Genomic DNA, 10,918 nt, shown 5'->3' with positions numbered 1-10,918 from the left:
TACAGGGTACAGGGCCTGCGATGGGGTACAGGGCATGCAATGGCGGTATATGTTGCTAGGCTGCGGTTGGGTGTTCCATGTCCCTAACTGCTCCTCCTCCCATGGCACCGGGATCCCTGCATCCCGCACTCGGCGCTTGACCCTGTCTCCTGTGTTGCCAGGTCCCGGATAGCGGCGGCCATGCCGGTCCTTAAGAACCCCTACAAATTGAAGATGGCCACGGCCAACAGAGCACCGGGCAGCACCGGGGAGCTGATCCTGGCCCAGGAGAGCAGCACCAACCCCTTCGAGGAGGATTTGGAGGAGAACTCGGGGGACTCTGTCCTGGGGGACCAGAACCCCTTCCTGGAGGAGGCAGAGGAGGAGGACGGTGGCTTTGAACGTGACCTCACCAATGGCAGCCTGGACCGGGGCCGGGTGACGCTAGAGAAGCTGGCGGGCCTGTCCCCCTTCCGGCTGGGCAAGGGCAAGAAGGGGGCGGGCAAAGAGAAGGCTCCTGCCGGGGACAAGGGGCCCGACCGGCGCCCCTTCCTGGGCCTCGGGTCCCTGGAGAAGCGGAAGGCACGGCGCTGCTCCGAGGACTTCGGCCTCCTGCAGCGCTTGAACGGGCGGCGCAGGGAGAGCCAGGGCGGGCCGGAGAGCTCCCCGGCCGAGCGCGAGGGTGTCCCCGACGCCGGGAAGCGAATGAGCTTCCTCAAGCTGGGCCTGGGGGGCCGGGCGCGCCGGGCCTCGCTGGTGGACAAGCCCAGCCCCGCCGAGGCCCCGGAGCCGGCGCTCGCCGCCCAGGAGGTGGAGACCGTCGCCAAGGCCCAGGAGCCTCTGTCAGGTGAGCCGGCGCGCGGCCGTGGGAACCGGGCCCTGGGGTCACCCTCCGTGTTGCAGCTGGGGGGCCCTGCCACGAGGGGGGATGTGGGGGAGGGTGTGCCCACATACATCCCGGGGAGGCAGCCTGCCCGACGCGGAGCCACTGATGGGCCGAGTCATGTCGCCGGGGCGCCCCCTCCCCTGGACTGTGAGGAGCTGTGGGGGAGCCCCTCCTCTCCCTCTCTTGGGGCCCCCCCTGCCCCCCCACCCCATGAGCCCCTACAGCTACCCCGTCCCAGGAGCCTCAGCCCACGGGGGAGCCCCCTCCAGCCTTGCTTCTTTCCGTGCTCTTCTCCCCCCCCTCGACTGAGTCCTGGCCTTGGGTGACAGGTCGGTCCCACTTCCTGGCCGGCCCCGGTGCTGAGAGGAGCTGCCGTGGTGAGGGCCAGTCGCAGGGCATCCTGCTCGCAGAGTTGGACGCTGGTGCCGACCGTGACATGCTCCCAGCCAAGATGTGTGTGTGTTCTAGTCCTGGGTCTGGGAGGGGGTCTAGTGGTTAGAGCAGGGGGGCTGGAAGCTCGGACTCCTGGGTTCTATCCCCAGCTCTGGGAGGGGAACGGGGTCTAGTGGTTAGATTGGGGGGGGGGCTGGGAGCCAGAACTCCTGGGTTCTATCGCCAGAGCGGGGAGGGGAGTGGGGTCTAGTGGTTAGAGCAGGGGGGCTGGGAGCCAGGGCTCCTGGGTTCTATCCCTGGCTCTTGTGTATGTCCATTTGCCTCTCTGCCTCAGTTTCCCCATCTGCACAGTGGGCTCTCCCCACAGCTGGGCTCGGTGTAGGGCATCGCTCTGCATGGGGTGAGCCCCGTCCCTGGGAGTGGGGTTCCTGGACAGGGCAGCCCTGCTGTTGCTAATGGTTCTTGGCAAAACCCCTAAAACCACAGAGGTGCTGTGAGTGACACAGGACGCAGCTGCATGGGATGGGGCCGGCAATGCCCTGGCTGGTGCCTGACCTGGGGCTCCGCTGGGGGGAGCCAACAATGGGGGGGGGGGGCCGAATGGGAAGATAACACGGCACCAGGGCCTGGAACAGCCAGTTCTGAGCAGATCCCTTATCATCCTATGGAGCCGCCCTGTCTGGCCCCCGGCCGGGGAGAGGCCTCATTGTCCCACCCCAGGGCACCAAACCCAGTGGATGGAGAGCAAACACCCACCAATTAAGGATCCTTTGAGGTGCAAATACATTCCCTCCCATGTTTAAGCCAGCCGGTTCCTGACTGGAGATCCAGTGACCATGAGGCCCACACCTGGGAGGCGCTGGGAGGCGCTGAGGAGGGAGGGGTAGGGACCGATACAGATGCAGCGGGTCAGGTCTCTACCTGGGGGGTTGGGGGGGTGGCATTCTGAGGCTTCCCCTCCAAAAACCCTTGGAAAATTGAGAGTCAGGTGCTATGGATAATCTGAGCTGGGCGTAGGAACCCTGCCTTTGGTGCCCATGCCGAGGCCCGCTTTGCCCCCTGGCGTCTCTCGGTCTCCCTGGGCCACGTTCCCAGCTGCCCTCTGCAGGGCTGGACGTGGGATGTTTCCGTCCCAATGCCAGCGGAGCTTCCCTGGCACGGGGCCAGGAGGGGGCGCGGAGCGAAGTCCTGTTGTGCCCCCGGAGCGGGCGTCCCGCAGAGCTCAGCGTGTGCCGCCCCATGGGAGGAGCTGTCCCGCTGGGGGCGAGGTTTGGCGGGCGCCGGAGCTGGTCCGGTAGGGAGCCGGTGAATCAGACATGTGCCCGGAGCAGGCGGGCTGGGGGGAAGCAGGAGATGACCCCGGTGTTCTGCTTTGCCAGGGCCACATGGTGCTCAGTGCCCCTTTCCCTGCTTGGAAGGTCCTGCCACAGGGCGAAGGCAGATGGGGGGTGTCACTTGCAGGTCACAGAAGGGAGTCAGAGGTCACCTGGGAGCACCCCCTGCCCCCCCCCATGCCCAGATAAAGACTCTCCGCTGGTCGAGCACCCCTCCCTGGCAGGGGAGGAGAAGGGGGGGCACTGTCTGCTCCCCCCGCAGGCCCAGCACCCCATGTCACCAGCCTGCCCGGGCTGGCCGTGGGTCCCAAGGGCTGGGCAGCGCTGTGCGCCCAGGTGTTGGGCCATGTACTGTGCCCCTCACCCCAGCCAGGGGCCATGCTGTGGGCTGTGCCTCCCCCCAACACTGTGCCTGGTGCTGTTCCCCAGGGCCAGGTGGCTGGACACCATGAGGGCACAGTGGCCGGCCCCTGGCTGGGTTGGGGCTGGGCTCGGCTCGGGGCGGCTCATGGCCACGCTTAGGACCGTCCCCTGTCCAGCCCAGCACAGCCCAGCTGAGCGTCTGGGGAGGCCGGCAGGTGCTGTTCTGCTGCCGGCCTCCCCGGACGCTGATCCAGCAGCCAGCGGGCTCCGGCAGACCGAGTGTCCCGCCCCACTGGGCAGCGCAGAGGTGGGCACTTCCCAGGCAGCGTGGGGCAGGGACACTCTATCCCCCATATGTGCCCCTGCCAGCCGGGCATAGTTGTACCTGCCCCCCTGGGCTGGGGTCGCGGGCTGCTGGCTCTTCAGCTGACCCCGAGGGCAGAAGGCAGCCCTGGCAGGGGCAGGGGGCATGTCCGGCTCCCACCCAGAGTCCAGGTTCTCCAGAAGGGCTGGGGCCAACGTAGAGCCAAGCTGGGGTTCTGCCTCCCGGCTCCGCTTCCCCCCGAGCAGAGTTTGTGCTGGGGAAATGGCCAGAACTGGAGTGTGTGTGGGGTTAGCGCTCCTGACCCACAGCCTTTCTCTGTCCCCCGCCCAGCTCTGCCGGTGACCCTCACTCCCAACCCTGCCAGCCCCAGCCCTGGGCTCCCCCACCCCCCCACACTGTGCCGGTGCCCCTCACTCCCGACCCGCAGCCCCCTGCCAGCCCAGCCCTGGGCTCCCCTTCCCCCGGGGTCCGTGCTGACCTCTCTGCTCCGCTGCCTGCAGTGCTGGAGATCCTGAACCTGATCCAGCACCGGGACCTGCTGGCGGCGGACAAGCACATCATTGAGCTGGAGGTGGAGTGCGGGCGGGAGGGCCCCCCGAGCGGCGAGCCCGGGGCCGGCAGCCGTAAGGCCAAGGACGTGGCGCTGCTGTACGAGGCCCTGCTCCAGCAGCTGTGGGCTATGCTGGCCGAGGCCCTGGCGGCCCGAGGCACCTACCCGTCCCTGGAGCTGATGGTGCGGGTGATCGAGCAGGAGGAGGCCGCGGACCGGCGGTGGCTGGAGGCGCAGGGGGGCGGCGCGGGGCCCCGGCCCCGGGCCATGCGCCGCAGGTGGGCCGAGGCGGTGAAGCGGGCGGTGGGCGAGCGGCTGGGCCAGTGCGCGGAGGACAGTGGCGGCCCCCTGGCGGGGCACGTGGAGCGCCTGACCCGCTGCCTGGTGGAGGACCTCCGCGCCGTCAGGAGCCACTTGCTGCCGGCGTATCCCCCCGAGTACCAGGCCCTGGACGTCTACGCCCGCAGCTACCATGAGGGGCTGGCCCAGCTGCTGGGCAGCATCGCCCAGAGGAGCCTGTCCATTGCCGAGCTCTACTTCCTCCTGGACTGGCACAGCAACACCTACCCCAGGTGAGGGGGCGGGGCTGGCTCCTGGAGCGGGGGGGCGGGGAGCAGGGACGGGCTGGTATGTGGAGGGGGGGGGTGAGGGGCAGGGCCGGTACCTGGCACTGGGGTCCTGTGAGCTGGCACTGGGAAGGGGGCCATGCAGGGAGGGTGCGGGGGGGGGGCCCTGCTCTCATGGCTGTCTCTGCCCCCAGGGAGGTGCTGGGGCGGCTGGACATCGCCCCACTGCTCAGCGCCCACGAGCTAGAGCCCCTGCTGCCCCCCGAGACCCAGCGCCGCTTGGAGGAGGCCTGCGTTGCGGCAGTGAAGGTAACAGCGGGGCCTGGCGCCTCCTCCCTCCACTCTGCCTCCCCATGGCAGCCTCAGGCTCCTCCCCTGCCCCCCTGCGGCGCCACCCCGCTCCTGCCCCACTCCTTCCCCATGGCACCTCCCCACCCCCTTCTCTTCCCCTTGATGCCTCTGCGCTGGGAGTGGGTGATTCCCCCCCCCCAATAGTCCAGGGGGTTGCGGGTGTCAGTCCTTTAATAAGTAGGTGGGGGGAGCTGGTCGGGGGGGGGGGGGGGGTTGCCAGTCCCCCCAGGGTGCAGGGGGAGCGGGGGGGCGGGTCGGCTGGGCACCAGGGAAAAGGGCGGGCGGTGCTGGGGCAGCCCATGCGCCCCCCCCTTAGAGCTCCCCCCACCGGTGACATCTTCTCTGTTTCCACCTAGACCAAGATCGTGGCAGACATGAGCCGGGAGCTGCGGGAGGAGGAGCAGCGCTGGGCACAGGAGCCTGGACGGGACCACAGCCAGCTGGAGCTGTCCAGCCGGGTGATCTCTGTGCGTCCAGGGCCAAGCCCCTCACCACTACCTGTCTGCACTGGGCCCCCCACTTCCCCTCCTGCCGTGCTTGGCCCCCGGGCTCCCCACTTCCCCTCCTGCCGTGCTCGACCCCCGGGCTCCCCGGGACCCTTCCCTGCCATGCCTGGCCCCCGGGCTCCCCACTCCCCCTCCCACCGTGCCTGGCCTTCCCTGCCACACACAACCCCCCCCCCCCATGCAGTCAGCTGTTCACCCTCCAGGCGCTGGTGGCCTCAGCCTCTCATGCTGGCTGAGCGGGGCCAGGAGTCGCCCGTTGGGCCCAGGGGTGCCAGGGCAGAGGGGCAGCCCCTGGCCCAGCTGAGGGGGGAGATCCATGGGAGCCTCTGAGCCGGCCTGGGGCTTGATCCAGGCTCCTCCCCTCCCCCCCTTCCCTGGCGGCCAGGTCCAGCCTTCCCCCCCCCCCCCCCCCCCCCCCCGCCCCATTCCCCAAGCCGCAGCCTGGCTCTCCCAGCTCCCCGTGGACCCTGGGTGTGGAGTGGGCCCATGTGCCCATCCCCCTAGAGTCAGGGCAGGGCTATAGGCTTATCCCCGGGCTCGCCCATCCTGGATCCCAACCCCTGCCAAGACACGGCTGCCCCGGGGGGGACACCTGCCCCCTACTGGCTGCCCCAGGGCTCTTCGCTTGCTGGCCCCTCTGTGGGTGCCCGGCCTTGGGGATGCCATCAGGGGCTCCCACTGGCAGAGGGCACAGGCGGGCTCTGCCTGTCTCTCCCTGCCCTCTCCGGGCTCTAGGGGCTGCAGGGGAAAGCCCCCCAGTCTGTGCGCCCGGCGGCAGGGGGGGAGGAGGCTCCCCGCTCCCCCAGCAGCTCAGCGACCTGCTGCTCTCCCTGCAGGTGCTGAAGGCCCATGTGGACAAAGCCCCCCGGATCACGCCGGAGTTCGGGGAGCAGATAGTGCTCTGCTGTCTGACTGGTCTGGCCGAGTTCCTGCAGAGGTACGCCGGGGGGGGAGGCTACACCAGGGCCCTCTTCTGGGGGGGGGGCAAGGGGGCGGAGGGGGGGGGGGGGACAGCAGGTGGAAGGGCTTCCCGGTGGGGGGGAATCGGGGTGGGTTCCCAGCCGCCGCCGCCACCCTGGCTCCCAGCCACACACCCCCGCCCAGCGTGGCCAGCCCCCCCCACCCCCGGGCTGGGAGACCCGTGGGCTGTGCGGAGCGATGGGCCCTGTTAATAATACTGTGTGAATTGCCAGTCGGTCAGAGGGTCCCTAGGTCCTGGCCCCAGCATCAGGCGCTGCAGGGCTCAAACCCAGGAGCTGTCTCTTGGCGAGAGCCCGGGGCGCGGGACCAGGGCGCTCACGCTGAGCACACAGCAAAGCCTGGGGGACTTTCACTGGACTCGGCGAACAAGCCAGGAGGGCTTCAAGCCACGTGACCCGGTCAAAGCCCCCGGCCCAGCCCGCAGCACTAGCCCTGGGCCGAAGCGCTTCCTGGGGGCCCTGGCGGTGACAGGCAGCAGCCGGCCCTGTCTCTGGCGTGCCAATGGCTCTGATGGGCCCAGCGGGGTGCAGGGTCAGATGGGGGCTACCCAGCTGATGACTGAAGACCCCGCTCCTAGCGATAGGCTAGTGCTCAAATCCAGCCGTTTCCCCAGCATAGGAGGGAGGTGCCCTTCTCCTGCAGGGTAACAGATTCATCCGTGTCCAGGCCCGTTTAGCTCCGCCCCGGCACGCCCTGCTCGGCCGATGGACGGTCGTTACTCCCCTGTCCCTGCGGTGGCGTCTCCCATTGAGCAGGCTCGTCCGCCGCGTTCCCCCAAACCTCGGGGGAGCCGCCAGGCTGTCTGTCCAGCCCCCTGCCCAGGCTAGCATCTCCCAGGCCTGCAGATTTCCTGCCTTAGGGCTGAAGACAAGGAAGGCCAAGCCAGCCCCGTGGGCTACAGCCCTTGGCTCAGGTTTCTCTCCCCTCCCCATGCTGGGCGGGGTTTGGTCTGGGGGAGGAGGGGGCCTAGGAGGTGACAGCTGAGGGGAGGAGGGGGGTGCGGGTCCCTCCCCTGGGGTCCGTCAGAGAGAGCACTGTGGGACATGTGCCTGGCAGTACAACGATGCCCTTCCTGGGCAGGGAGGGGCGGGGATCCCCCCCCCCCGGACTGTCCCTGGTATGGGGGGTGGGGATCCCCCCAGAGCCTCAGGACACCCCTTCAGCACGTGCCCTCTCTCCCCTTTTGCAGCTTTCAGAGCAAGGTGGAGCAGTTCCACGAGGGGCCCGGCAAGAGCGGCCCCCCCACCGACAGCTATGTGGGCAGGACCATCGCGCTCGTCAACTGCTGCCCCCCCTTCAGGTGCGGGGCCCCCATACCTTTTGCCTGCCCAGGGCTGGGGGGTGGCAGACCTGGGTGCTGGGGTGAGCCAGCCCATCCCCCTGCCCGGGTCCAGGGGAGGCACCCTGCGTCCCCTGGTGTGGCTGTGCCTGCCCCCAAGCCCCGCATTGGGTCCCTTGGGGCCCACGTCCCCCCCCCCCCCCCCCAGCCTCCTGCTGGGTACCCCCGTGTCGTCGTCCCCCCCAGCTCCCCACTGGGCTCCCTCCCTAGTCATGCCCCCAAGGACCCCTGCTGGACTCCCCTGAGGTCCCCCTGCTGGGCTAGGCTCTCTGCCCCACAGCCATACCCAAGGCCCCCTGGCTGGAGAGCATGGCAAGATCTGGGCCCCTGCCAGGGTGATGGGGGCCTGGGGCCCATGCCAGGAGGGGGCGTTGCTGCAGTGCATTGTGGGCTGGCTTGCTGACAGGTGCCGTTCCCCCAGGGAATACGTGGAGCAGCTGGCGCAGTTTGGCCACTCGGAGAGCGATGCCCCCCAGCGCCAGGCCAGCGCCGCCCTGGACAAGGTGACCCGGCTCTGCAACCATGTCCTGGCCCAGCAGCTCTTCGAGGAGCTCCGGGTACGTGGGGGCAGGCCAGGGCACTCGTGGGACACGGCCTGGGTCTGTCTGAGGGGGGAAGGTTGGTCTGTTTGAGGACCCAGTGTTCAGATAGATCAGGGGTTTCTCAAACTGGGGGTCGGGACCCCTCAGGGGGGTCATGAGGTTATTACATGAGGGGTCGCGAACTGTCAACCTCCACCCCAAACCCCGCTTGCCTCCAGCATTTATAATGGTGTTAAATATAGAAACAAGTGTGTTTAATTTATTAGGGGGGTCACACTCAGAGGCTTGCTGGGTGAAAGGGCTCGCCAGTAAAAAAGTTTGAGACCCACTGAGATAGATAATGAGAGAGTCAATATCCTGCCCCTCTATCAATCCGTATACACCCACACCTGGCAGACTGCGTGTGGGGCTGGTCACCCCAGCTCTAACCCAAGAGGTTAGAATTGGGAAAGGCGCAGAGAAGAGGGTGGAACAGCTTCGACGGGAGCAGAGATTAAAAGACGGGGACTGTTCAGCTTGGAAAAGAGACGACTAAGGGGGATATGACAGAGGTCTATAAAATCGTGCCTGGTCTGGAGAAAGTGACTAGGGAAGTATTATTTACCCATTCACATCATACAAGAACCAGGAAATTAATAGGCAGCAACAAACAGAAGGAAGTAAGTCTTCGCACAATGCAGTGAACCTGTGGAACTCCTTGCCAGGGGATGTTGTGAACGCCAAAACTATAACTGGGTTAAAAAAGCTCCCGGAGGACCGGTCCATCAGTGGTTATTAGCCAAGATGGGCAGGGACCCAGCCCCATGTTCTGGATGTGGGTGTTCCTAGCCTCTGACTGCCAGAAGCTGGAACTGGACGACGGGATGGATCACTCGATAATTGCCCTGCTCTGTTCGTTCCCTCTGAAGCATCTGGCACCAGCAACTGTCAGAGCCAGGTGTCATGGAGTCCCCGGGCGATGCTCTGGAACTGCTCCCCACAAAGCCAGTCAGGACTCTGGGGAGCCTCCTCTCTCGGAGCAGACTGTTTTCAGGGCAAGAAGCTTACACGGCTTCACCTTTCTGGGTCTGATCTTGGAGCATTCAGCATCCTCTGCCCCTCCGTGCGCTTCCCACAGTGAGTTCCGCCCAGGCGGGGTACTGGGGAAGCCAGAGGATCCTGCACCCCAACTTCACAGTCAGACGTGGCTTTTAGCCAGCCAGTAAAACAGAGGTTTATTAGATGACAGGAACACGGTCTAAAACAGAGCTTGTAGGTACAGAGAACGGGACCCCTCAGCCGGATCCATTTTGGGGAGGGGGGGAGGCAGCAAGCCAGACAACCCCGTCTGCACTCACTTCCCATCTCCAGCCAGCTCCAAACTGAAACTCTCCAGCCCCTCCTCTCTGGCCTTTGTCTCTTTCCTGGGCCAGGAGGTCACCTGATCTCTTTGTTCTCTAACACCTTTAGCTATCCCCTTGCAGGGGGGAAGGGCCCCGGCCATTAGTTGCCAGGAGACAGAGTGTCGGCCATTTATGCACACTGGCCTTTATCCCACCACCTAGAGACTTAAGAAATGCATAGGGGAAACTGAGGCACCCACACAGTATTCAGAGGAAACATCAAGAACAGTCCCACTTCGTCACAACAGGATACTGGGCTAGCGGGGCCATTGGTCTGACCCAGCCTGGCCTAGCTGGGGGGCAGGTAGGCCTGTCTGAGCCGGAGGCGGGGCGAGGTCGCAGAGGCCCTGGGGGTGCCCGGCTCTGCCCTGGCGCTGAGGCTGGCCTCTCCTTTCAGCCCTACTTCCCCAAGCTGATGAAGAGGAAGTGGCTGGCCAGCTCGGAGAGCTTCGACGCCATCGTCGCGCTGCTCACGGACTACACCCAGAAGCTGCGGAAGATGCAGCCGGAGCCGTACGAGGTGGGTGCTGCCGAGGGCGTGGGGAGCAGGCACGCGGGACGGGGCCGCAGTCTGCCCCTGGGCCGCCGCCTGGGCAGAAGGGAGAGCAGCCCGTGCCGCCCGGACACCCCCAGTGGCTCCTGCTCCCGCCACGGCCCCGCCCCCCTATCCCAGCCCCCACAGCCCTGGTGCCGCTCCAGGCCACGCCCCCCTGCCATGGTGTCATGGAGTCCCCGGGCGATGCTTTGGAACTGCTCCCCACAAAGCCAGTCAGGACTTTGGGGAGCCTCCTTTTCCTTGGAGCAGACTGTCTTCAGGGCAAGAAGCTCACACAGCTTCACCTTCCTGGAGCATTCAGCATATGCCCCTCCGTGCGCTTCCCACAGCGAGTCCGCCCAGGCGGGGTCCTGGGGAAGCCAAAGGGTTCTGCACCCCCCACTTCGCAGTCAGACGTGACTCTTAGCCAGCCAGTAAAACAGAGGTTTATTAGATGACAGGAACATGGTCTAAAACAGAGCTTGTAGGTACAGAGAACAGGACCCCTCAGCCAGGTCCATTCTGGGGCCCAGCGAGCCAGACAACCCCGTCTGCACTCACTTCCCGTCCCCAGCCAGTTCCAAACTGAAACTCTCCAGCCCCTCCTTTCTGGCCTTTGTCTCTTTCCCCGGCCAGGAGGTCACCTGATCTCTTTGTTCACCTTTAGCTATCCCCTTGCAGAGGGAAGGGCCCCGGCCATTTGTTGGCAGGAGACAGATTGTCAGCCATTATGCACACTGGCCTTTATCCCACCACCTAGAGACTTAAGAACTGCATAGGGGAAACTGAGGCACCCCTACAGTATTCAGAGGAAACATTAAGAACAGTCCCACTTCGTCACATCTCTCCCCCCTTCGAGACTGAACTGAGCGAGGTCACTTTAGCC

At 66.1% G+C, this 10,918-nt stretch overlaps 1 protein-coding gene across 4 annotated transcripts in view; it reads left to right on the top strand.

Annotated features, from left to right (window-relative positions):
* Window positions 1-10,918, top strand: part of EXOC3L2 (exocyst complex component 3 like 2) — a 38,225-nt gene that overhangs the window by 18,557 nt on the left and 8,750 nt on the right. For all 4 annotated transcript variants that reach the window (XM_026658869.1, XM_026658868.1, XM_026658871.1 and 1 more), the window contains exons 2-9: window positions 162-826; window positions 3,781-4,402; window positions 4,591-4,705; window positions 5,104-5,214; window positions 6,090-6,190; window positions 7,424-7,534; window positions 7,995-8,130; window positions 9,895-10,017. In XM_026658869.1, the coding sequence (XP_026514654.1) occupies window positions 181-826; window positions 3,781-4,402; window positions 4,591-4,705; window positions 5,104-5,214; window positions 6,090-6,190; window positions 7,424-7,534; window positions 7,995-8,130; window positions 9,895-10,017 (1,965 nt within the window). In that variant the 5' untranslated portion in view covers window positions 162-180. The remainder of the gene's footprint in view (window positions 1-161; window positions 827-3,780; window positions 4,403-4,590; window positions 4,706-5,103; window positions 5,215-6,089; window positions 6,191-7,423; window positions 7,535-7,994; window positions 8,131-9,894; window positions 10,018-10,918) is intronic.

Source organism: Terrapene carolina, unplaced genomic scaffold, assembly GCF_002925995.2.
Source record: "Terrapene carolina triunguis isolate 2854851 unplaced genomic scaffold, T_m_triunguis-2.0 Scaffold517, whole genome shotgun sequence".
In the NCBI taxonomy this organism is placed as follows: domain Eukaryota; kingdom Metazoa; phylum Chordata; order Testudines; family Emydidae; genus Terrapene; species Terrapene triunguis.
The sequence above is the reverse complement of the archived record's forward strand: the minus strand, read 5'-3'. Positions and strand labels throughout refer to the sequence as shown.